The 26,783-nt window shown below is 48.8% G+C and overlaps 1 protein-coding gene across 2 annotated transcripts in view; it reads left to right on the forward strand.

Annotated features, from left to right (window-relative positions):
- The window catches only part of ZC3H3 (zinc finger CCCH-type containing 3), a 133,199-nt gene that overhangs the window by 97,629 nt on the left and 8,787 nt on the right, over nucleotides 1-26,783 (forward strand). For both annotated transcript variants that reach the window (XM_039714195.1, XM_039714186.1), the window contains exons 6-11: nucleotides 3,616-3,697; nucleotides 5,255-5,410; nucleotides 7,082-7,151; nucleotides 11,943-12,074; nucleotides 24,185-24,363; nucleotides 25,904-26,112. In XM_039714195.1, coding sequence (XP_039570129.1) covers nucleotides 3,616-3,697; nucleotides 5,255-5,410; nucleotides 7,082-7,151; nucleotides 11,943-12,074; nucleotides 24,185-24,363; nucleotides 25,904-26,112 — 828 coding nt within the window. The remainder of the gene's footprint in view (nucleotides 1-3,615; nucleotides 3,698-5,254; nucleotides 5,411-7,081; nucleotides 7,152-11,942; nucleotides 12,075-24,184; nucleotides 24,364-25,903; nucleotides 26,113-26,783) is intronic.

The raw sequence follows: 26,783 nt of genomic DNA on the forward strand, positions 1-26,783 counted from the left end.
TAACTCAAAGGAATATTCAGAATATTGTTTTCGGGGTGTGTTTGTTGCATCCCAAGCCCCTGGGTGATGGGGAGCTGAGCAGGAGTGTCAGATTGAATGGGAGCATCCTGATATCCATGTGGGAATGCTGGAAAGCACCAAGTGTTGCTCCTGAGTGCAGTTCCTGGGCTGCCAAGGGAAATCTCTGCCAGCCTTTCCCTGGAGGAGAAGGACTTTGAGCCTCAAGTTGTGTTTTAGGGTTATGGAAAAAAAAAACAACCCAGGATGCTGGAGATGGATCTGGATCTGCTTGAGCTGAGTTTTAGGATTAAGGATGAGAAAAGTTCCTAATAAACTTATAGTTGGTGCAGGGGTGCAGCACCCAACCTGCTTAAAACCCAATTTGAAGCATTTTTTTGTTTGACAAGGATAAATTGTGCCTTTCCCCCCTTTTCCGCCAAAATCTGGAATTCCAAATTCCTAATAAACTTATAGTTGGTGCAGGGGTGCAGCACCCAACCTGCTTAAAACCCAATTTTAAGCATTTTTGTGTTTGACAAGGATAAATTGTGCCTTTTCCGCCAAAATCTGGAATTCCAAACGTCGATCCAAACGCTGCAGAAAACACCGCGGGACTGCTTGGCTGCGGATTCCTTCCTGGGAGCAGGGAAAAAAAAGAAGGAGTTAGGCTGTAGCCCCCGCTATTAATCATAGCTGTAATCATGCATTTAATGAACATGACAGCTCCCGCTCCCTCCGGAGAGACGCGCGGAGTCTCCCGGCTGGATTGGGAACAACAATCACTTCTCACCGCGAGCCACCAGAGCCGCCAGCGTCGGGCTGGGAATGATGCATTAAGAGAAACAGCCCTGTTTGCACGGGCTGTGGGTTTCCTTACGGATGATGCTCTTCCAAGCGACTGAATCATCAGGAAAGGGGGAGCGAAATCCACCTGGATTCCACGGGGTGGAAAATATCCCGGCTGACGCCGCTGTGCTGGGTGTAATCACTTCAAAAGCCCTCAGTGTGCGGTTCTTGATGCTCTCTGTGGCAGCTTTTCTTACTTTCCTGCTTTTTTCACCCCTCTTCATTCCGTTCCTGCTGCCTTGGAACGTGCACATGGGAGGAATTTGCTGTGATACCACTTTAAATTTCCATAGTGAGGGACTTTGGCAGTGCCAAGGATGTGGGAGTCACTATCCTGATCCGACAGCACCGCTGTGTCCCGATGTTCTCCCTGGCTGGGAAGTGATTGAGGAGAAAAACGGGACAGGTCTGGAACTGGGATGTGCCCAGTGTTTTGTCTGGACCAAATGAGACTCCCAAAGTCGAGCCCTGGGGGCATCGTTTCAGCTTTTTGTTTAATTTAGGCCAGACTGCAGCAAATTTTGGCTCCTGATGTTGGAATTTAACCCTTATCCCATTTCTCAGTGTCTTTTGATGTCCCAGTTTCACCCCAATTTCAATAATACACTGTCCAATGCAAGGAATATTTATTTATTAATGCATTTATTAATGCAAATCTCTTGTAGTGACCAGTTGGGAATTATGAGTTGACAAACACCCTAAAAATCCAAATTTAGGCTCCTTGGACCTCCTGAGAAGTTGGGAACAACCAGTCCTCTCTCCTGCACCCCTTTCTTATTACTGGGATATACACAAAGGTTTTACTTTTATTTAAACTTTTTTTTTCCATGATGCAACAGCTTCAAAAAATGTCCTCATGACAGAGCCTGAGTTTTCTCTGTAAATCCCAATGGATGGGGAAATGTTTAATTACAGAGCTATCTTGGCTTGGCTTCTCCTGGAGAAATATTTGGGTAATTTTCTAATAGTTTGGGGAGGATTTGCACATGGGATGAATAATTAGGAAGTGGGAAGTTGTGGATGGGGGTTTTCTTTGCCAGCTTCCAGGTGCTTTGCCAGACCTGGACGGATCTCACATGGATTTTGTCATGGATGGGACCAGCTCTTGGATAGTTAAACTCTCTTTGGGATGCGAGCTAATTCCTGGAATGGGAGATTTACATAATGTTATTGCATGGCTTCTTACTAGAAGATGAAAACTGGGGAAAAATAACCCAAAAAATAACTCCATTGATGTATTTTTGCTGCATAAAAATTCCAACCCACTGGCAGGAGTCTGTTGTCTCCTTTATTTATCCTCTGTTTATCTCTAGTGATTCCTCCTTTCTGGCTGAGATGACCTTTGAGGGCTCTTCCAGCCCTAACCATTCCATGATTCTGTGATCCCAAACTTGTTCATCCCTGTGTATCTGCTTTTATCCCCAAATATTAAATATTTAGAGGGGTTTTGTGCTGCCCTCAGGAGCTGATTCCTGGTGTAGCTTTAAGGAATATTATACAGAATTCCAGAGGGCTGAGGATGCTCCAGCCCTATCCTAATGGATTTTAATTTGGGGCTTCCTCCCCGCGTTGTTTGGGAAGTCAACCTTGCCCTTAATGGAGACTTTTCAGCGGCATCTTCGGAGCATCCTGAAGTTGGGGAATGTTTATTCTAGAACAACAAAAAAAAAAAGATGCTCCTATAGCTTGGGATGTGAAGGAATTTTAAAAAAACAGAGGAAAAAAACATCTCAGTGGTGGCTCAAATGCCCCGTTGATGGAATTTGATGTGCAGAGGGAACAGATGGGGCTTCGCCGACGCCGGCAGCTGAGTGACAGCTCGCGGTGCCGCGCAATCAAATTCCACTCGCTCAACTTCCCAACACGCCCGGGCTGGCAAGTGAGTGACTGAGCTGCTCTCATCCCACCTGGAAAACTGAAATCCAGCCTTCCTTTCCCATTCGTTCTTCCCTGCACCAGCCAAGGATGATTTAATTCCATGCGTGCATGGATGGGAGTGGGCGCTGGGCTTCCCTGTCCGGCTGCGGGGAGCGGCCAAGCCAAGCGTGGAAGTTTGTTGGATTGGTGGTGGAAGCGTAGGATGTGCTTAGAGAAGTGTTCTGGCACGTTTGGGTGCTGAGGGGAAAAATTCCTGCTGTGTTTGGGGCTGGCAAGGAGCGCTTCTGCTGGGGCTGCTCCAGAGGTGGGAAGTCCCTGAAGGGCTTCTTTGTCCCTTGGTTCTCCGGGAGCTCCGTACTTTGGGTTAAATAAGATCCTGGAATCATGGAATGGTTTGGGTTGGGAGGGAGCGTGAAGGTCATCCAGGTCAAACTCTCTGCAGGGGGCAAGGACACCTTCCACTATTCCAGGTTGCTCCAAGCCCTGTCCAACCTTGGACACTTCCAGGGATGGGGCATCCATAGTTTCTCTGGGCAATTTGTGCCAGGGCCTCCCCACCCTCCCAAGGAAGAATTTCTTCCTCATATCCCATCTCTCCCTGCCCTCTGGCAGTGGGAAGCCATTCCCTCTATTTTGCCACTCCAGGTGGTTGTCCAAAGTTCCTCCCCAGCACTCGTGGAGCTCCTTAGGCAACGGAGGGGGCCCCAAGTTCTCCCTGGAGCCTTTTCTTTTCCAGGCTGAACACCCCCAGATCTCCCAGCTTTTCCTCATAGCAAAGGGTCTCCATCTTTCCAGTCATTTTTGTGGACCTAAAGTACTGAGGGCTGTGTGAATTCCTGCAAAATTTCTTGATTCCAAGCAATGATCCATGGTTTTTTTTTCTCTCTCCAGCCCTGAGATTGCACTCCACACCCAGTCCTGGGCTCTTTCCACCCAGCCTGAGCAGATCCTCAACGTGCCGATACATTGCCAGGTCTGTACTCATGGGAAGCAGGAATGACGTGCTCCAGCTTTGGAATTATGTTCAGGAGGGAATCAGGAGCTTCAGGAGCAGCTGTTGAACTGGAGGATGATTTGGGAAAGCTCTGGCTGCTGCTTTTCCGCAGATTCTGCTTTGAGGTGGTTTCAAGCTCAGCCAGAGCCTCCCCACTCTCCCAGGGAAGAATTTCTTCCCAATATCCCATCTATGCCTGCCCTCTGGTAGTGGGAAACCATTCCCCCTTTTCCTGGCACTCCAACCTTTGTCCAAAGTCCCTCTCCAGCTCTCCTGGAGCCCCTTTAGGCACTAGAAGGGACTCCAAGGTCTTCCTGGAGACCCAGGCTGGACATTCCCAGCTCTCCCAGCCTGGCTCCAGAGCAGAGGGGCTCCAGCCCTTGGAACATGTCCGTGACCTCCTCTGGATCTGTTCCAGCAGCTCCACATCCCTCTGCTGTTGTACCCTAGAGCTGGAGGCAGCTCCACAGGTGAGATCTCACCTGAGTGGGGCTGAGGGGCAGAAATTCCCCCTCTCCTGTTGCCCCTGCTGTGGGATGAGCCCAGGACATTCTGGGCTCCCATGTCTGGATCATGTGGAGCTTCTCATCCACCAGCTCCCCTGAGTCATCCTCAAGACTGTTCTCAATCCATTCTCCACCAAATTTGTGCTTGGGATTACCCCCTACACATCTAGGACCTTGCACTTGGCCTTGCACCTCCTTTAATCCAAGAGCTGCAGACAACCAACAATTACAGAGGTAAAAATGTGCATTTCCTCTGAAAATAATCTCCTTGAACTTGTGTTTTTCATGGATAATGCACTGCGTCCTCATCAAACTGGAGCTGGCTGTGCCCTAGCACCAAATTATCTACTTGGAGAGATCTGATGTGCCCCCCATGCTTTGTGTTCACCCAGATCTCAACACTTCCCTCTTCCACCTGGTCCCACACATCCCAAGAGCTGCTGGATAATTCCCTCTCCAGCTGGAAGCTCATGGAAAACATGTGCTAAGCAACTTCTGAGCTCCTTAAGTAGCTTCTAGTGGGACCAGGCAATTAAAAAGGAGCTTTTCTGCTCTTTGGTGATACTTTTTGTTCTTGTGGCCATCATGTAGGTGCTCATTCTTTGAGGTTCATGAGCAGGTGCCCACTTGAAGGCCATGAATAGCATCAGGCCCAGCTGGTGGGACAAAAGCCCTCTGAGTCATTGTGCATCCTGTGCTGTGCAAGGAGAGGGTGTTTCCCTCCTCACCATATTCCCCAAAAGCGTGGGAAACCCTCTCCACGCTCATAAAATCCAAAGAGAGAATCAGAGTTATGGGGGTAGGAAGGGATCTCAGTGTTACCTTGCAGATTTTTAATGATTTGGGGTAAAATCAGCCAAAAACTGAAAATATTTAAGTGCTTATATGCACGTATGCACGAGCTTTCTAAATATTTCTCTGCAAAGATGGGCTCCTCTGTGGTTTCAGGTAGTGTTGGGGTGTCTTGTCCATGTCGTTGTGATGTTGGAGCTGGAGGTTTTCCCTGACGTTGTCCCTCTTTCTCCCTCAGCCGTGCTGTGCAGAGGAGCTTGGCCATCATCCGTCAAGCCAAGCAGAAGAAGAAAAAGAAGGAATATTGTATGTACTACAACCGCTTCGGGAAGTGCAATCGGGGCGAGAGCTGCCCCTACATCCATGATCCAGAGAAAGTGGCCGTCTGCACCAGGTAGGGTTGGGCACGGAATTGTGGTGAGCTGGGACATTGCGTGGCTTTGGTGCTTCCTTGTGGGGTGTTCCTAAGGGAAACCAACTGATAACAGAGATGTAGGACAACAGGGATGGGAGTTCTGGGTCAGGTTCTGCACTGTTGGGTTGGAAGGAGGAGGACAAGAAGAGGCCAGAGAATCAAGAAATTGTTTTGGTTGGAAGGGGCATCAAAGATCATTGAATTCCAAACACCTTCCACTATCCCAGGTTGCTCCAAGCCCTGTCCAGCTTGGAACACTTTTAGGGATGGGGCAGCCACAGTTTCTCTGGGAATTCCATTCCAATCCCTCACCAGCTTCATAGGGAAAAGCATCTTCCTAATATCCTATCTATCCTTCTGGCAGTAGGAAGCCATTCTCCTTTTCCTGTCACTCCATCCCTTGTTCCAAGTCCCTCTTTGGCTCTCTTGGAGCCTGTTTAGGCACTGGAAGGTGCTCTAAGGTCCCCTTGGAGCCTTCTTTTCTGGGCTGGGTGACTTGAGCCCCTGCCCTGACCACACTCCAGGTTACTCCTTCAGGAGCATTCCTCAGATCCATTTGGATCAGTCCAGCAGGTTTGAATCCCTCAGCCTGTGACGTCATGCAGCTCTGAGACTCGGTGATTTATTCCAGGAGAACTGATCTGTGTTGGCAGTTCATTAGACCTGCCCAAGAGTTGATTAAACTCTATTATGAGTCATTTAAAAAGTGCAGAAGAGCCAACTCCACTGATGAACTCCTGGAGTAATTTCTCCATAAAATTGCTGCTGTGCTGGAATCACTTGGAAGTTGCTCAAAGCTCGATGGGAGACGATAGAGGAGGGGAAGGTGATTTATTGGTTTTTTAACTGATTTTACTCCTTCTCACTCATTCTCCCATAGCAAATCCCATAACTCCTTGCCTACTTTAGGAATTGTGCTCCTTGAAGGCATTTGGGTCTCCATCCTGTGTCATTTCCATGGATCATTGGAGGACAACGCTGATTTCTCCCAGTTTTGTGTCTCCTCATCCTTGTTCCTTTATCTCCAATCCTATTCTTTCGCTTTCCCTTATCATTTTTTAATTTTGTTAATGTGCTCTTACAGTGGTCAATCCTAGGAAAGCTCTTGACATCCTCATGTGCTTTGGGATCTTGTTTCCTGTTCTGGGCCTGTCTTTGCTCCTCCTGGTCATTGGCCACTCCCACCTGGAGCTTCATACAGCATCTCATAGAATGGGATCATAGAATCCTGGAATGGTTTGGATTGGAAAGGATCTTCAGGATCATCCAATCCACCCCTCTGACAAAGCCATGGACACTTTCCACTATCCAACCTCCAAGCCTTGTCCAACCTGGCCTTGAACACTTCCAGGGATGGGGAATCCACAGCTTTTCTTGGGAACTTGGAATAATCAGGGCTCTAGGAAGGACTTTTCTCCTTCTGGGAGCATCATGTCTGAATTTTAGGATACAAGCCTTGCTCTGTCTACTAATGAGCAGCCAAATGTGATGAAAGACTAAAATCTATCAGGAATCATCAGCTGCTCTTCCAACAAGGGGGATCTGTACTAATTTAGGGTGTGAAATGGGTTTATGGATGAGCTTGGCAGCGATCGTGTGGTTTTTGTGACCCACCTCATGTCCAACCTGCTCCATCTGCTTTATCTCCAGGTTTCTCCGTGGCACGTGTAAGAAGACGGATGGGACCTGCCCGTTTTCCCACAAGGTGTCCAAGGACAAGGTCTGTGTGACTTCCCAAATGGAATGTGGCTCTGTGTGCAAAGGGGTGCTTGCAGGAAGGTTCTTCCTCACTGAGTGCTTCCAGCTGAGTTTGGAGTTTCCTTGCTGAACTGTTCAGGCTCCTGAATTGTAAGAGAACCATGGAATGGTTCGGGATGGATGGGACCTTCAGGATCATCTCATTCCAACCCCTTTTCCATGGGCAGGGACACCTTCCACTATCCCAGGTTGCTCCAAGCCCCATCCCACCTGGCCTTGAATTTTTCCAGGCATGGGGCGTCCACAACTTCTCTGGGCAACCTGTGCAGGGTCTCACCACCCTGTGGTTGAGGTCTGGAAAACACCTGAACACCTAAGACCTCAGGTCTCAGAGGTCTAAAAAAGACCTCCAAGATCATCAAATCCATTTAGTTGTCTAATCCTTCCCTACTTCCATAAGATAATATTTCCCAGGAAATCCCTCTGTACTGGGGTCGGAGGATGTTTTAATAAACATAACTTGGAGGTATAAATTAATAAAAATCAATTCTGAGATGCCAAGAAGCAAAATCAGGTTGAAACCATGGCAAAACAACTCTGGAGTTCATTGTTTTCCACCTTCTTGATGTATTTGGAGCTCTGTGGTTTTATTGCACAAGGTGGAAAAGTAATCCAGGGTTTTTATTTTGGGTTTATCAGTGATGATTTAGCACCTCAGCCTGTGTTTAGTGGCTGGGATCTCCACTTGGATGTAGCTTTGGAGACTCCAGCACGGAAGCTGAGGTGCCTGAGGCACATTCCTTGTCCGTGGGGAGCTCATAAGTTTTCTGGGAAGTCACTCCGAATGAGACACGGAGCACCAGATGTTTTTCACATGGATTTCTCTTCAGAGTCACTTAATCACAAGTACATAAAACAGGGACAGGGACAGCTGCATTCCCTGGCTCGTGGCGTGTCAGAGCAGGAATGGGGATGAGGATTGATAGATGGAAAAAAAGTTGGTTTTTTTTTTTTTTTTCATCCTGTAACAGCATCAGATTTCAAAAATAAAGAAGCCAAGAATGAAGGAAGCTTTGCAGTGGGATTGGCTGTTGGTTTATCCAAAACTATTGTAATTAGAGAGGCCTACTACTTTTTGTCATCTAAGTAAACAATGTGCAACCCTCTGCCTGCACCTCTGAGGTGAAGGATTGAAATTCATCCACAGAGCCATAAACTCCAAATTAAATGGAATTTCAGAAGGTGGTGAGGTCTTTTTTGGGTCCCAGGGCAGAAAACCTAGATGAAACTTGGGAACTGGACGTGCCCAAGGAGCTGTTGCATTTGGTGGTTTATCCACCGAAGAATGTGATGGTTGGATGTGGATGAATTTGTGATCTCTCTAGGAACATTCCTCGGTATGTTTAAATTCCTGGTGGAGATGTGGCCTCAGTTTCCCTTCCAGGAAGAGGTAGTCCCTCAGGGAGGACCTCCAGATTTGGCTTCTGGGCCCTGTTTTGGGTGAATAAATGGAGAATGATGGCAAACTCAACCTTTAGCAGCACTTCATGAGTTTGGGAAGATTAACAGTGATATTGTGGTAATAAAACTGAATTAAAAAGGAGTGACCATGTCAAGAAGCTGTTTGCCAATAGCATTTTTTGGACAGAATCCCTGGGATGGGATCCCATGGGATGCAGCGACCTCAGCCCATCTCACCTTTATCCTTAGCTAATGAAGCATCACCTAAACTCAAGATGAATCATTAATTAGTAAACCAAAATCAAAGCAGGCAGTGCCAGTTCTGAAAAGCTTTCGGAGCACGTTTTTCCTGCCATGCTCTGTTGGGAAGGGGAATTATTTTTCACAGGATTATCCAACCTGAGGGTGGTTCAAAGGTCTCCCTGTCTGCCACCTTGTCATCAGCAAGGGCTGCAAGAGAAACAACCTCCTTCATGGAGTTCAAACTTGTTCCAGGGTGATTTATTGCCATGGGAATGCTGCTTCCTAAAGCGGGAAGCAACTTCACTTTCCAAGTCCTGGAGCTCCCCATTAAGCCGGGTGATTCTTGGCAAAGGTGGCTTTTCCCTCATTTATCAGGGCTGGGAAAAGCAGGTGGAGGCACTCAGCAGAGGAAGGAAGCAGTTTTCCTCCTGCTCGTGGAATTTTTGGAGTAAATCCCACCTTTTCCTCAGGTGAGGGATTCTGCATGGTTGGTTTTTAGCTGTTTGAGTTGAGGTTTTAATGTGATCCATGTGTTTTTTTCCATGTGGGATGTGTTGGTTTGGGGATTCCTGATTTCATTGGTCCCGTGGATTTCACTGTGTGGTTATTGGAGAGGGACACCCCAAAACCTCCTCATCAGAGGAAGTTCAGGTTGTTGTGTATCTCACCTTGGTGGGATTTTACTGGGGTGGGATATCCAGTCCAGGAGGTGAAGGATCAAAGGCTGGCAGGGCTTGGCTCTTGGTTTCAGGACAAAATTGTTTCTCAGCCTTCGTGCACTCCCATGCCTCGGTTTCCCCATTGAAAAATGGGAGTAATCACTATTTTCTGTGGGAAAAATCACTGTTTTCTATGGAAAACTGCATGGATTCAGCTGTTATAGCAGCAGGGAACTTTTCCCCATCCTAGAGCAGCAAGCTCCTTACTCCAAGCAGCGAATGGTCCCCAGGATGGAGGATGGCTCCAGATTGCTGCTGAGCTTTGCAGATCCAAACTCCAGTGGTTTCCATCACCCTCTGGTGATGGAAGAAAGAGCCTGGGGAAGAGGGAAAGTTCTTGTTCTGCCATGGGCAGGAACACTTTTCACTATCTCAGGTTGCTCCAAGCCCTCTCCAGGCTGGCCTTGGGCACTTCAGGGATGAAGCAGCCACAGCTTCTCTGGGCATCCTGTGCCAGGGCCTCACAGTTTAAAGAATTTTGCTCCACAGGGGACTCAGGCAGAGCCTTTGGTGAGAAGTGACAGACAGGGAATTTTTCCACAGTGGATCAGAGCCACTGACACATCCCAGCAATGGGGAGAAACCAGGAAATCTGAAGGAAGCGAAGGTTGCGAGAGGCTGGGACTCGAGAAGCCGCCCGCTGCTGTTCCAACAGCTTTTCCCCTTGAGGAACTCGGAAAGAATCAGCATTTTTCTCCCTAATAGAGCTTCAAAACTCAGTTGTGAGCAATTTGGAGGCTCACGTGGAGTTTCGGGTTCATTTAGCTGCTGCCTCCAGAGCTTGTAGAGAGTCAAAGCTGTCGAAGGCGGCCGCAGCGCCCCAGTGCCTTGAATTAATGTTATTGTTATTTGTGTGGACGTGCTGGGGTGCAAACAAGGTTAATTGAAATGAGAGCGCTGCTTCCTCTTGATAATGGCTCGGGCTTGACAGCGAGGAGGAGTTTATTTTTGTCGGAGAGCTGCCTTTATTATCCCTTTTTATTAGAGCTAATTTGGGCTCTATATCAAAAACTACATTAAGGGAATCGTTTACGGTCACACCACCAGCACTGCCAAAGATCGCCCCAGAGCCCTGTCCTTTATGTTAATGTCTGCAGTTAAAAGACAATTAAAAATAAACTCTCCTCTTTTAAAGCACCCTTTGTTTTCTTTCCTCTCGGCCTCCAGCGAGGCAATTTAGTTCAACCCTTAATGTGTCCTTCAGGGATAAGGGATTTTTCCGGATAGCCCCGGCCCGTGGTTATTGCAGGATTGTAAATATTACTTGGGGATGCTTGAACTGGTGGGACCAGGATGCTGCTGGTGAATGGGGGGATCAATACCACGTCAAGCAGTGAGGAAATTTGGGATGTAGTAGCAGGAGGAACCAGACCTTAGGGAAGCACACATTCCAGGCGGCAGCTGCCTGGTCGGGGCGGGAAGTGGGAAGCTGCCTGTGGTTGCCGGTGAGTTAAGGATGCTGAAATATGGCAGCAGGCTGGTAATTTGTTTTTAATGATAACAGCTGGCAGAAGGTGAAGTTTGTGCTTTGAGGACGACAAGGAGAATCCTTGCTCCGTCAGTTTTCCCCGTCGGCTGTCGCGCTGCGGAAACTCGGGAGAGCGGGAGCGCGGGATCAGGGATCTGCTCTGTGTATCCCACTTCTCTCCTTCTCCCATGCCCACTCCAACGGGCTCTCCTCATTTCACTCCTTCCTGGACCATCCCTGCCTGCCCCAGTGTGCATCACAGTCCTGGGGAATTCCAGGATAATGCCTTGGAATGATGCAGCCCCCCCAAAATCCTTGCAGAAATGCTTTTTTCCCCCTTTCTAGGAACCATCTTTAGGAGCCTTTATCAAACCCCCTTCCAGCCAACTCCATTTCCACAGAAGAGCTAAATGGGAAGCACCCCCAGGATGCTGTTTTGGTCTTTATGATGGCCAAAATTTCCTCTGGGTTGTTGGGATTCCCTCTAAGAATTCCCTGTGGGATGTTGCAGCTGGGCTGGCTGTGTTCCCTGCGCTGCTGTTCCCATCTCCATCACTGCATCATTCCTTGTGAAAGGTGTTCCCAGAATTTATGACATTTCCCCATCCCTTCCCTACACTGTCCAGAGGGAATTTTCTTCCTGGTGGCAGTTCCCAGCTTTTCACCCTCTCTCCAGCATCCTGAAGGATGCTGAGGGAGGCGCCTTCGCTCCCTGCGTATCCAGACACCGGGAACACGTCATACCAGGGAGCTGCCTTGCAGGAGACCAGTGGAAGAGCTAAAAACACCTCTGGGATCGGTGGTTGGCAAAAGATTTCTATTTATTTTACACCTGTCACGCTTTTATTTCAGGTCTGGGGGTTGCAGTGATTCTGAGTCACGGGTTTAGGGAATTGCTGACGGATTTCTCCTCCTCTTGCAGATGCCGGTGTGTTCCTACTACTTGAAGGGGATCTGCAGCAACAGCAATTGCCCCTACAGCCATGTCTACGTGTCCAGGAAGGCAGAAGTCTGCCAGGATTTCCTCAAAGGATATTGTCCCATGGGAGAAAAGGTAAAGAGGGATTTATCCCAGCTGTTGTGGGTCAAAGCCATGAGCAGTGTCCTGCACCAGCTACGGCACCACAGGGAAGAGCTGGAAGCTGCTCAGCACCTGGATGTGATGAAGAACAGTCCTGTGCTTTTGCAAAGGGTTTTGGCAAAGTGGTTGGGTTGGGAGAAAAGGGAAAGAAATCAAAGGTTTCAGCTCATCAACATGCTGGTGTTTCCCTGGTAAGAGCCTCCATGGGGTGCTTGTGTTATCAGTGTCTGAGCTGGAAGCACCTCCCCTGAAAACCCCTCACTGAAACAGAGGAAAAATGTAGGGAAATATTTAGGATTCCCTGTTTTACCTAGAAAATCCATAGGCATTAATTCTTATTTTCCACACTGACTCTGTGATGGGTTAAAACTTGAGCCTTAAATCCTGTGGCTTAGTTTTAGGAGCAAGACCAGGCCTGCTCAGCATCCAGCTGTGCCTGGGGGATTCATGGAGCCACCTCCAGCTCCTGGGGATGGTTTGGATCTGTTCAGTGAAGTCCTGCATGGACTTCATGTGCACTGTGGGGAGAGTTGCAACCACATCTATGAGCTTTTGGTGCTCGATGTATTGTGGAAATTCTGGGAGCAGCTTTCCTGGAGCAGGGCTTGGAGCCAGCTGCCATTTGCTGTTCCAAAGGAATTTGGAACACACAGGATCTCACCTTTCTGTGTTGTGGCTAAGGGAGAGGGTTGGCCATGCTGGTGTTCCCTTGGGAATCCAAGTGTCTGTCCTGACTCCTCTTTGCCATTTTCCAAATGGGTTACGGGTTATGGTATGGGATTTCTGCTCATCCTTGGACAGTTGTGACCAGCAGGAAAAGAGGGAATTCAGCCCCTCTGCCCCAGTCAGGTGAGACCCCACCTGCAGAGCTGCCTCCAGCTCGGGATCCAACAGAAGAAGGAAGATGGAGAGGTGCTGGAGTGAGTCCAGAGGAGGCCATGGAGATGCTCCAAGGGCTGGAGCCCCTCTGTTCTGCAGACAGGCTGGGAGAGCTGGGAATGTCCAGCCTGGAAAAGGAAAGACTCTGAGGAGACCTTAGAACCATTTCTAAGGGGCTAAAGGGGCACCAGGAGAGCTGGAGAGGGACTTTGGACAAGTACCTCATGTGCCAGGACAAGGGGGAATGGCTTCCCACTGCCAGAGGGCAGGGATAGATGGGATATTGGGAAGAAACTATTCCCTGTGAAGATGGTGAGGCCCTGGCACAGGCTGTCCAGAGGAGTTGTGTGTGCCCCAGAGGGCTCTTCTCCTCCTTTTCTCCATCCTGGTAGAGCTCATTTGCAGAGGTACAGCCCATCAGGAGAAGCTGTAGGTGCTCAGATCCCACCAGCATGGCCACCAGCCTGTCCCAGAATCCAAACACAACACTGGATGGAATCCTAGCATCATTTAGGTTGGAAAAGACCTCTAAGATCATTGAGCCCAGCTTTGAACACAGCACTGCCGAGTCTCACTAAACCCCATCTGGTGTTTTCGCTATCCTTTCCCAAGGAGAAACCACCAAAGAGCAAAAACCAGGGAAAAAAGCCAAAAGTGAGAGTTCTAAGGAAAGCAGGACATCAGCAGCAGTGGAGGGAAGCTCTAATAAATTAGTCTGGGCCTAATTACTTTTTGTGGCAGCGCGTGGAGGGGGACTTGATGCAGGATAAACATTCCCTCAGAAGGAAAACACAGGCATCCTGCCACCTCCCTCCAGCGCAGCTCCAACCACGCAGGCAGGGTCCCGACAATTATTTTTAAAATATTCCAATTTAAATGAAAATATAAAAGAGATATTTAGAATATTTATTCTATTAGGAAAAGTGCTTACGGCGTCACTTTTGGAATGTCGGGAAAGCATTCTCCTCCAGATGATGGATAGCAGCCTGTAATTATATATGGGGAGAAATTGCTGAGCGGGCCATATTTAACTGGGGAGGAGAAATTCCAGCTTGGGCCATTAAGGGTTAATTTTATTCTCTAAATAATATAAAAAGTGCTGAGTCCGTGCCTTTGCTCCAAGTAGAAAGTCCTCAAATGGACCCCGGAGAGTTTATAATATTCTACTGAATCAAGGAAAAATGTTAACCTTGCTTCATAAAACGATGGCTTGTTAAAGATGCGCAGTCCCTTTTCTTGTGAATTATTTAGGATGGGAGTAAATCTTCCCTCGTTCTGCCTTTCCCTTGTCCGGGCAATGTTGGTTTGAAGCACAAAGAGCACGGAATGCGAAGGTGTGCGACTCCAGTGGAGCATCCTGGGTGGATAAACTCCGATGAGGATGGTCCATAATTAGGAATTTAGGTTGTTTTATGCTGATTTTTGGCACGCTGGGCTCTTCTTTCAGTTGTGTTTTCCTCTTTGTGCCCTCCCAGAGAAACACAATTCCTGATTTTTAGCAGACCTCCATCAAAAATGTCCATTATTATCCATAATTTATGATGTGTCATTGGCAGCGTTGTCTTTTAAGGACTTCCTAGGATGTGTTGCAGGATTCTCAGGATAAGTTGATCCACCTTTGACCCATTCCATGGACTGTAATTCCAGCTGCTCTTCGTACAAATGACGCCAGGACTGACCCACTCTGGCTTCACGAGGAATTTAGAATTGAGAAAGCTTTGATTTTGCATTCCCAAGTCCTTTTTTCAGGAATGTGGACTGTAGAGGGTCTAAATCCGTCCTTGGGGTCCTGTACAAGACCATGATCACATCCTTCTTAAAGGGAATGTTACCCCCAATATTAATTAATTGGTCAAAAGTTGGACCTGATGATTTTGGAGAGCTTTTCCAACCTAAATAATTCCAGGATTCTGTTTCCAGAAGGGAGCTGGTGGCAGAGCTAGGTCCTTGGTTTCCAGCATTTCTACAGGTTCCTTGGTCATGGGTTGGGAAGTTCCTTCACCATTTGTGCTTCCTAAAGGGATCATCACTAAACACAAATGTCATACGTGTCCCTTAAAGCCATGGAGTAATTCCCACCTCAGAGATCTCTGTCCCAGTTTTCCTGGAGCTCCCTGCCCTTCCCTGGCACCCTAACCTGGTGATGCTGGGAGGTCCCTCTGGGCTTGGCCACCTGCACTGGAGGAAGCCCCAAGAGGGAAGTGGGAAGAGAGGGAGAAACGGGGCCCCTTGCAGGTTCTTCCCAGGGTTTTTCGGAGATGTTTTCATGAGTTCCTCTGTGGTTCCACATCCCTCCTCCCATAATGGGGCCTTGTGCAGGGGCTTGGAGGAGGAATTCTCTAGGAGAGGATGGGATGAGGCTGCTGGTCGGTGTGAGGGATGAGCCAGCACCAGTGAGTGAAGTGTCTGTGGTGACGTGACCCCAGGGCAAGGGACAAGCAAGAGGAGAAATTGGATGGAGACATTGTGGATGGCCCATCCCTGGAAGTGTCCAAGGCCAGGTTGGATGGTCTTGGAGCAACCAGGGGTAGTGGAAAGTGTCCCTACCTATGCCAGAGGGTTGGAACAGGATGGGCTTTAAGGACCTTCCCAACCCAAACCAGATTTGATGGCAAACCATGGGCTGGGATCTCTGTGTCGCCAAGAGCCCGGAGCTGGGAGCTCATCCATAGATGATCCCAAGGAGCACCTTGGGATTTGCTTTCCAGGCATAAAAGATGAAGGAGGAAAGATTTAGATGGGATATTGGGAAGAATTCCTTCCTGTGACCGTGGTGAGGCCCTGGCACAGGTTGTCCAGAGAAGTTGTGGCTGTCCCATCCCTGGAAGTGTCCAAGGCCAGGTTGGACAGATCTTGGAGCAACCTGGAATACTGGAATACCTCTGCCCACAGCAGAGGTTTGGAATGAGGTCATTAAGGTCCCTTCCAACTCAAACCACTCAATGATTCCATTGCTGCATCTGGAAAATTGTTTTGTATTAAACAATCTTCCCCCTTCCGTGCCCATTAGCGCCAGAGCTGCATTAAATCCCTCTCTCCGGATTGTTTCCATCGGCTGCCTTGGAGCCTGTGGGTAAATTGTTCCCTCATGGGAGCTGTTAAACAGTGAGACACACTGAGATTAAACAACAAAGCTTCCCTGGAAAGGCACGGGGAGATGTACTGGAATAAATCATGGATAAGAGGAGAATCTGTTGCCATCCCTCTGGAATCCCAACTGGCACAACCAGCCTTGTAATGGTGAGGCTTGACAGGGGGACCTGCCATGGCAGGAGGCTTGAGCTGTGCTGGGACCACTCATCCCAGCTTATCTTATTCCTAAAATCCATCTTTTTACTGGACCAACAGCTTTCACCAAAGCTCTAATGTCTGCCTTATCTGTGTAAAAAATATGGGACAGGGGCAGCACTGCCTGAGGAAGTGCTGCTTCCTTGGGAAGAATAATTTTCCTCCCCCAGGTGGAGCTTGGTGTTTTTTTGCAGTGGCAGCTGCTTGATTTTGCTGTAGAAAAATCCAAATGTGGGGATTTTTTCTCAGCTGAAACCTCGTTCTTGTGTGGTTTTTTGTGTGTTTGGTTGGTTATTTTTTTCCTTTTCTGGTGGAAGCTCAACAGTTTCCCACCAGAAACGTAATGTTTTTATGTGTCTGATACAATTTAACAATTTAACACATTTCTTTAGAAAAAGCCACATGAACTGTGTTACAACAGTAAATATTAAATGTCTGTAGGGTTTTCTCTTAACTAGCCAGTGATGGAGAGCAGCAGCCTGGGATCCTTGTTTTCCTTCATCTTTTATCATGGAAAGGTGAAGTTCAACACTGTTCATGCTTTCTGATCTCAGCTGGCTTTCCTGGTTCAACCAGCATTTTCCTTTCCTCGCAGCCATCAGATCTTGGTGTTTCTGGGTCTTTTTCCCCCCTCTGTTGATCCCAGGTTGACTCCCAACCAACTTTGCTTTTCCTTGAGGACCTCTTGAAGAAAAGGTTGTCCAGCCCTGGCAGAGGCTGACCTGGCAAGTTGTGGGATACTCATTCCTGGAGGGATTTAACAGCCCTGTGGAAGTGGCACTTGTGGACATGACTTAGTGGTGGCCTTGGCAGTGCTGGAGGAATGGGATTTTTCAACCTAAACAATTCCCTGATTCTGTAATAATTTGGAAATAGCTGATGGAGAGCTCTGCCTTTGATAGCTCTTTTATAGTCCACTGCAGCTGTATGAAAATCAACTAGAAAAGCAACTTAATTTTGTTTATCCTTAATTTTGGCTCTGGCTGACAGATGTTTTCTGGGAGCTTGATTTGGGATTTTTTTTTCCCCATAATGTGTAGCAGAAATCTTCAGTCACCAAACTGATGAGCAAGTGGAATTTTTATTTAAAATTAAATATGTGTGGGATTGGTAATGAGGCTGTTTTTAAGGTCATCAGTAGTGTCCAGGATGGATCTGAGCTGGCTGAAATCTCTCCAGGTCCATCCCATTGGTTTGCTGGGGATGTTGAGTCCTTGTCCACATCCTCTGGGCAACAAATGCTGCTGATAATAAATGATAAATCCAGTTGTGGCAATGGGATCTTCCCATTGGAAGCAGTTTGTAGCCTTCAGAAGAGGTTTAAAAGTGATCAGGATTCTTCCATGGCCAATCCTATCCTTGTATCTCTGTGGAAATCTTGTGGGTTTCCAGTTGTATCTCATAGTTTGTAATGGGATAATGAGGGTTCTTATTGCTTCTTTAATTTAACTGTAGCATCTCCAATGGAATTCTGATCCTTACGTTTAAGATGGGGCTTATCAGGATGCACTGGAACTGCTTAATAGCCTGGGATTGTTGATAACAGCACCAAGATAAATCCCAGGCTGAGATTTCCTCTTTCTTACACTTTAATATCTTTGTAGAAGGAGGTGGGGCACAAAATGTGAGAATTGGGAAGTTTGGGAGAAGAGCAGCCACAGAATCGCAGCTCTAAAGTGGGAGTGTAGTGACGAGGCAGAGACTTCCTGGTTTCAACCTGAACTTCTGTAGAGATGAACACAAAACCCAGCAGACTGGTGTTTTGCTTCTTGTCTGGAATCTCCCTTTAATCTGATCTGTTCTCTGTCAGGAAATCCCCACATCCCATGAGCAGCGGGTGATTCCCAGGATCACAGAATGGCTCCGGTTGGAAGGGACCACAATGGGGCATCTGATCCAAGCTCCCTGTTCCAGCAGGGACGTCCCAGAGCACATGGATTGTGTCCAGAGGGTTCTGGAATATCTCCAGTGAGGGCGACTCCCACGCTCTCTTGTCTCTGTTCAGGGCTTGGTCACTGCACAGGGAGGATGTTCTGGCTCATGTCCAGGTGGAATTTCCTGGGATCAGTTCCTGCCTGTTCCTCTTGTGCCATTTCTGGGTCCCCCAGAGCAGAGCCTGGGCCCTGCTCAGAGCCCTCCCTGCAGACAGGGACACACAGGGATGAGGTCCCCTCTCAGCTGTGTCTCCTCTCGAGGCTGAACAGCCCCAGCTCCCTCAACCTTTCCTTATCAGAGGTGCTTCAGTCCCTTCATCATCCTCATTGTCCTCCTCTGGACCTGCTCCAGGAGCTCCATGTCTCCAGCACTGGACAGAACACTCCAGATGTGCCCCATCTGTGCTGAGGAGAGGGGCAGCATCACCTCCCTCAACTTTCCTAAGGCACCTTCCTTAATTTGCTCTTCCTAATGATTTCATTGGTGATTCCCTGAGCCACCTGGAACCAGGCATGTGGTGGAGCCCCATGATCCCTGATGGAAATGACACTGTTGGGAATGTCCAGTGGGTTTCTGCCTCATTCCATACCCAACGGTGATGACTTGGGGTTGGGAATTACCATGTGAAAGTGGCTCTGTCATGGCTTTCAAGTGGGATGGATAGGATCGTGGAGGTCCCTCATGGAAATGGGGTTCCTCAAAGCAGTGCAGGGGATGGTTGAATTCCATAGGCATTGCCACTAAAGGATGAATGCCGGGTTCAGAATTCGCCTTCTGGATGTGCAAAAAGTCACGGGCAATGACTCAATTTCCAGTGGAAACCAGTGAGAGGTGGTGGCCCTCAAGGGTCTGTACTGGGGCCAATGCTAATTAATGCCTTCATTAATGACATAATGGGATTGGGTGCCCCCTTGGCAAGTTTGCAGATGACACCAAGTGGGTGTTGCCGTTGTTCCACAGAATCCTGGGATTGCAGACTGGTTTGGGTTGGAAGAGGCCTTAAAGACCATCCAGTTCCAACCCCCTGCCATGATTAGGGATTCCCTCCCATCTCCTTTGCTGTCTCGTAAATATGATTTTCCCAATGATTTTCAAAACACCATCCTGATCTTGCTCCAGCTCCAGAGGTATTTCAGCTCAAATGTTGTTTTATTTCCTGAAAATACCAAGTGAGAGGGTTTATGGATTTGCAGTGGATCCTGGAGAGCTTTTAGATGCCAAATTCCTCTGATCATTTGGAGATGACCATCAGGAGTCATCCCCTCATTACCGGCATTTTGCTGGGCAAACTGTTTTGAGGGCAGAAACTTGTTTTGCAGCAAATTCCTTCAGATAACCACATTGGTTAAATTTCTCCATCATTATTCCAGGCTGGATGATGTTCGGATGTATTGTCCTCCAGGTTTTAATGACAGGGAGCTGAGATTTTTTTTTTTTTAAAGGCTGTTTCCATCTGCACCCAATTATAAAAAAGCAATCGGAAAAAAGCCATTTACTGGCTGTCACTTCGGAGTGGCATCAAAACAGCTCCAGCACCTCCAGCCATCACTTCCCAACAGCCACTTAGAAGGACATTAAAACAGCCTGACATCCATCCAGTCCATTAATCCCACTGCTTGGCCGTGGGGATACCTGGAATAGCTTCGGCAAAAGCTGCATGGATGCTCAAGAGGGCTTTAAAAAGTAGGAAACACTGGAGTTGAGGCACTTGAGTTTTGGGGATTTTAATGCTCCTCTCCCTGTGAAGGTCTGGTTGGTGGGATTTGTGTCCACCATGATGGATAGAGGGATGGACATAGATCCCAAGGAGATGGGAAGAGTGCTTCAGCACTTTGTCGTCTCTTCACTGAATCACTGAATATTCTGAGTTGGAAGGGACCCTCAGGGATGATCAAAGTCCAGCCCTTGTCACCTGCTGTCCCACAGCACTGGGAAAGGAGCAGGGCGTGAAATTAAGCCAGGAGACACTTGAGAAGTTCAACCTGGCCAAACTGCTACCCAGGAGCCAGGAATGTGAGGCTGGGTGGGATCTCTCCTCCCCACCCCATACGGTCAGTGGGTTGGTTGTTGGTTGGCCCAGTGACCCAGCTTCACCTTCCTCCCACCCTCCATCCCCTCCTGCCAAGCTTATTCATGGAAAATGTTCATTAACATCATTCCCAAGACTGAGCCAGGACTTTCCACCAGTTGCTGCCTCCTCCTTTGCCAGCTTCGTGCTAAAGAAGGCTGGGCCCTGCAAACCTCCTCATCCTTGTCTCACTCCTGGAGCGCGTTGGGCCCCGTTGGACCATTTAAGGCCTTGTGGATCCTTGACAGCACCTGGAATTTTACCCAAAGCTGCCCTGGCAGCCAAGGAGGAGTCCTGGACATAGGATCTGCCAGCTGGGCACCATCCCAACCCTGGGCGCTGTTGCTGGACAGGCTGTGGGGGAACCCCACAGCAGGGAGACTGGGATTGGGACATACCCATGGGGATGTTGGCGAGGAGCCGGAGTGGGGTGAGATTCCTCCCTGTGGCTTTTTTAGGGATTCTCTGGGGTTTTCTCATCTCTTTGGTGGAAGGGACCAGAGTTTTTTTCCCTTTTTATGGCCCAACCTGTGGTCTGGCGGGGGTCCCGGGGGGGTATAATTAGCCACCCCGACAGGTGGCAGGGATCAGATGGCCCCCAGCACCACCCCACAGCCCCGCTCGACTTCACCCCAGCTGACGCGTGGCCGGCAGCAAAATTCCCTATGGAAGCCCAGCCCCAGCACGCTGGATCTGGCAGGAGCAGGAGAGCTACTGTAAATAAACAGAAGGGGCTTTTCCAGCCTCCGGAGGCAATTCCAGCCTCACCATCCCAGCTGTGGGACAACGAGGATGGACACGGCCTTGCGGAAGAAGGGCTGGAGCGCTGGGAACGGTGTGGAAAAGCCATTAGAAACCCGAGCTGGGGACGCGGCCCCAGGATTAGTCGCACACAGTTTGTTTTCTTTATTAAGTATCTTTTTACCATGGAGCCAATAAACATGGGCTGCTCCGAGGATTCACTTTGGAGGTCAGGGCTGGGTGGAGCACGGGGGAGGTGGCACATCCCGATCCCGGTGCCCAGTCGGGATCATGGCACTGTCCCACCCCGTAATCGGTGCCCTGCTGGGAAGGAACAGCCACGTTTCTTGGCCTTTTCCCAAAATAGCATAATTCCTCGATGTAGCAGTGATGCATCCGTGTGGCTTTTTGAGGTCAGGGCTGTTTTTGTCCTGCTCTACTCTTTTCCAAGTCGATTTTCTGCTGGAAACCCCTTTACAGAAGAGGATTTCACATCCTTGTCAGGGATCGTCCAGGGCAGAGACAGAATTTGTACTTGATGATCCCTGGGAGTTCCTTTCAACTCAGGATGTTCTGTGATTCCAGGAACTGGGGATGGTAAGACCAGGACCTGGCACCAAGGCCCATCCCCACAATCTTGTGCTCCACTGGGATGGTCCCTTCCAGGTGGGCTTGGAAGGTCTGCCCATGCATTCATCCCAGTCTTCAATCCCTGATGGTCTGTTCCTTGATTTTTTTTCTCTTCCCTAATTTTGTCCCATTTATTTTAAAAGAATTTATCAGGTTGAGGGATTTACTTTTCTGCTTGCTAATATTTTGGGACAAATTCCTGTGTTTGAATTCCTGTCTGGTCACTGCCTTTTCCAAGTGTTTCTCTTTGGTCTAGGATGTATCCTGTCTGCAGGTAAAGTGAGAAAATTAAGAAAATATCTTGTGGAGCCAGGCTGGGAGAGATGGGAATGTCCAGCTAGAGGCAAGAATGTTCCAGGGAGACCTTAGAGGCTCTCCCAGTGTCTAAAGGTGCTCCAAGAGAGCTGGAGAGGGACTTCGGACAAAGGATAGAGTACCAAGAAAAGGGAGAATGGTTTCCCACTGCCAGAGGGCATGGTTAGATGGGAAATTGGGAAGAAATTCTTCCCTGTAAGGGTGATGAGGCCCTGGCACAGGTTTCCCAGAGAAACTGTGGCTACTCCATCCCTGCAAGTGTCAAAGGCCATGTTGGGTGGGGCATGGAGCAGCCTGGAATAGTGGAAGGTGTCCCTGCCCATGGCAGGGGGTTGGAATGAGATGATTTCTAAGTCCCTTCCAGCCCAAAGCATTCCATGATTCCATGTGCCTGTAAAACACAGGATTTGGGAGTAATGGCAAAGCCAGGCACTGTTCAGACCTGACTCTACTTCCAGGTTGCCCGTTGGTTGTAGAGTTACCTCCCATTCCAGCTCCTTGAAATAAGAGGTGCAAAATCATAGGAATGGGAGTTTTAAATGTTTTTTTTTAATGGAAAAGCAGCACTGTCACTGAGCTGTCCCCCCATCAAGCCCATATCCATGTGTCCATGTGGATCCCAGCCCTCCTGCTGCTCAGCACCATCCCCAACCTCCAGCACACGAGCTCCTTGCTCCGCTGCCGACTCCAGCGCTCAGCCCTGGGCGACAGAGCTGCTGAATCCTTCTGCTTCCCAAGGAGAGAGCTCGGCAGGGATCCCGCTTAATCCCAAAGGTCAGCACAGGGAGCTGCTCCCGTGTCTCCAAAGTAAAGTTGCATTAAAAGGGCAGGAAGTGACCTCTGTGTTGTTGGCCAGATGGATTTTTGTAAACAGGCCAGAATGGTGGTGCTGAAACCCTCCCGTTGTTTCTTTCCCCATGGATTTATCTCATTTCCCCCAAAATTTGAGCATGAAGGAATGGGATGCAGGAGCATCCGAGTGTGGAAGGACCCATATTTCTCCTGGAGAAGGTCAACAAGGGAATGGATGTTGGAGTTGGGAATTTTGGGTTGTGCCATGTGTGTTGGGTTGTCTCTCCATGGATATCACAATGTGATGTAAAAGCCAAACTGGTTGGGATGGAGCATCCTGGGTGGGAGTGGGTCCACATGGGACTAAGAGGGATCCAGCACTTGCTCCCTTCATCCCTTGGGATATGCTGGGCTGAGCTCTCTGGATTGCTGGGAGCAGAGATTAGAGAGAGGCTGTTTTTTTCCTTACTCCCACCTTTATTCCCAAGAACCCAAATAGAAATCCCAGCTGAAGGCATCTCCTCTTCCCTGCCTGCCTCTCTTCCTGCCTTTCCCACTGCCAAAAAGTGCCATTTCCCAGCAGAAAACCTTGTGGGGAAGCTCTGGGACACTGATGACACCTCATTCCCACCAGAACCACTGGTGGCTGCTGGGAGCTGCCAAAATCCGGAGCTGGGAGTGCAGGAGGATTTTTAGGGATGAACATCTCAATGCTGTTGCTTTAACAGCCCCATTCCATGGGCACACTGAGCTTCCTTGGATGGGAGAGCATCAACCAAGCCTTGGGAAGACCTCATTCCCACCAGAACCACTGGTGGCTGCTGGGAGCTGCCGAAATCGAGAGCTGAGAGTGCAGGAGCATTTTTAGGGATGAAAATCTCAGTGCTGTTGTTTTAACACAGCCACACTGATCTTCCCTGTATGGGAGAACATCAACCAAGTCTTGGGAAGAGCAGGTTAGCAGGTTGAGCTCCAGGCCTCATTCATCTTCCTCACAAGGCTGATCCAGGCAGCAATCCCAAAATAAGGATTTTGTTCCAGCTGTTCCCTGCTCTTTCCCAAGTCCCAAGCATGTCTGGGACAACAAAACCCTGTGTCGTCTCCAAAACCAGATTCTCCAGCCCAAAAAACCTCCTTAGGACTTCTGCAGGGGTAAATCACTGCTGTTAAAGCTTTGGTGGTTTTAATCCATAAAATCAAGCACTTGGAAAACCGTGGGCAGGTGTGGAATGTACCAGACTAGAATATTATTTTTAGTAGTATTTTTTCTTGGAATATTGTTTTGATGTGGAGAAGGAAATGCCAACACATCCCTCTGTCCCTTTAGCAAGGTGTTGGTGCCACCTGAAGGAGCTCAGTGTGGATTCTGTGGATTCCTGTGCTCTCAAGGGGTTTTCCCTGCATTTTCCAACTCTGCTTCCTCTTTCCCTGGCAGTGCAAGAAGAAGCACACGCTGGTTTGTCCCGACTTTGCCAAGAAAGGTGTCTGCCCCAAGGGTGCCCGGTGCAAACTCCTGCACCCCCATAAGAGACGTCACCCACAGCAGGTTGGAGGTGATGGAGACCACAACAACCCCCCTTCCAAGTGGAGACGGATCCAGGAGGCATCAGGCAGGTAGGAAAGAGTTCATTTTGCTTCATTTAACAGTTTTCTTCCCAACCTCCTCCAGATTTTTCCTCTTCCAGGTGTGTTCTGTCTGTATCCTGGTTTATTTTAAGATGTGTTGGTGTGTGTCACTGCGGTGTTTTCTGATGGAGACACCTCTGGGATGGGCAGTGTCCCTGTTTGAGGAAGAGCTGATAGAGAGGAAAGAGTGGATTCACCCTTAGGAATGTGCCATCCAGGGCTTTAGCACCTCCAGGTACCTTCGAGGCTTTTGTAGACTTTCCTCTTGAAGATGGAGGAGTTCTGATGGAGATTCCACTGCTGAAAGTGGATCCATGTTATCCATAGTTATGTGGGAAATGGGAAACATCCCTCTTCCTTATGTCTATGTTGGAGAGCAGATCTGAGCCGTCTCCATGGCATGGAGGGACTAGAGAATCAGAAATAGGAATGGCATGGAGAAAAGAGGCTTTGGAAAAGTTTGGTGCTGGGATGGGCCCTTGGTTAATCCTTGGAAGCTCTCCCTGATATTTTTGGGTGCTGGGATGGAGCCACAGGCTGATGATGGATGTGTCCATCCTCATCCTCACAGGGAGATGGATTTTACTGAGCTTGGCACATCCTCTGCCCTCAGTCTCAAGTCCTGCATGCAGGACAATGACATCCCAGTGGAATTAGAACTAAAGCCAAATGGAAATTTGGCTTTAAAAGCCAAAATCTCCAAGTCCTGCTCAGTGGGAGGAGGAAGGATCGATTTTGGTGCAAGGCTTCTCCATGGAGGGAGGTGGGAGTGAAGGTGGGATGGAAAGGGAGGGACATGGGAGCTTTGCCAGGCTGGTCCATGCTCCTGGAATCCTCCATGGTCTGGGTCTGGGCCTCATCCTGGCCCTGCCTTGTAAGGTAGCAGAGGGGGACGAGCAGCTCCGCGGGTTCTCCGAACTTATCCCGGGTGACAGAAGAGCCTTGGAATGACACCCAGCTCACGTTCCCGGTGTGAACGAGGTGTAAAATAGCTCCTTGCTCTTTTTAGGGAAGGAGGAATGAGTGCAGGCCTGCCTGGTTGGGAGGCTCCTGGCGTCCTCCGCTGGGAAGGGAGCACGCCCCAGCTTGGAAGCTGCTCCAGAGGGTTTTTTTTTTCCTTTATTGGCACCATCATGGGAGATGTCAAAGGAGCTGGAGTGTCAAGTTAGCTTGGAAGAGAGTGGCCGGGCTGGGAATGAGCCAAGCCCAGCAGGACACCTCCAAGCCATCCCAACTCCCCACGCCTTCCATGTTCCCTTCCCTCTGCTCGATCACAAGCAGGAGCCCAGCACCTGCACAAGAATCTGAGGAGCTGGGAACCTTGCAGGGAAGTGCAGGACAGGGAATCCAGCTGGGGAGGGAGAAACTCCAGCCTAACCTGTGCTGGCTCCAGGGAAATCAGGGATACAGCATGGCCTTGGAGGGAGACCTGGGAGCTCCAAGCCTCTTCCATTGCATATGATGCCCTGTCCAGCATTGCCAAATGGGATTGTTTTAGTTTTCCTGATTATTTTTCTCATTCCTGCAGGAATGATCCAGCTCATCTCCAAGATGATGGGGAAATTCCTGGACCCTCTAGTGCAGAGCAAGAGGTGAAGTTTTGGAAAGAGGAGGAGCCCAAGCCAAGCAGCTGCCTGCAAAAGCTGCCATCCTTCATCTCCCTCCGATCCCCGGAATCTCCTGGTTCCCTGGGCTGCAAAGAAGAGAGGGATGAGGATGAGCCAGAGGATGAACTAGGTAGGAATCACATCCTCCACTTGGAGCTGCTCTGGTTTTCCAAGAAAAAAAAGTTATTCTCTGCTGTTCTCCGTGGTTTTTGACGCGATCCATGTTCTTTGTGAGGCACCAAACCAGTTCAGACTGGGAGTCCAAACTGGGATGGCAGTGAGGATTCCCATCTGGGTACAAATCCTTGTGTCTGTTCCCGAAATTGTATGTCAGGACTTTGTCCCCTTATTTTATCAACTCCTTTCTTATCCTGTAAATTATCCAGTGATGAATCTGGTCTCATTTCCATGATGGAATCACATTACTACCCTGTAGAGAAGGTGTTTAGTGGGATGCAAGGATGTTCTGCCTCTGGAGGACCTCTGGACCATCCATCACACCTGTTTCCTAGCAGGAAATAGCTTGGAAGCTTCCCAATAAAAACATTCCAGTGGGAGGTGGGGTGGAGTGTTTGCAGGTTGGAAGTTTGAAGGAAGAGCTGTTAGTCTGGGATTATCTACTTTGGAAGTCAGTAAAATTTTTGGAAAATGCGGTTTAGGATGAGCAGAACTTTTAGGAATTCTGACACATGAGAGCAAGTGGCTTCTGTTTCTCCAGTGTTCTCCTTGGTTCCTCCTCTCCTCTTTCAGCTCTTCCATGGGAAAATCCCTAAAGGGATGGGATTTTGGGGTGCTCCAGGG

Source organism: Passer montanus, unplaced genomic scaffold, assembly GCF_014805655.1.
Source record: "Passer montanus isolate IOZ18808 unplaced genomic scaffold, ASM1480565v1 scaffold100, whole genome shotgun sequence".
Classification (NCBI taxonomy): Eukaryota; Metazoa; Chordata; class Aves; order Passeriformes; family Passeridae; genus Passer; species Passer montanus.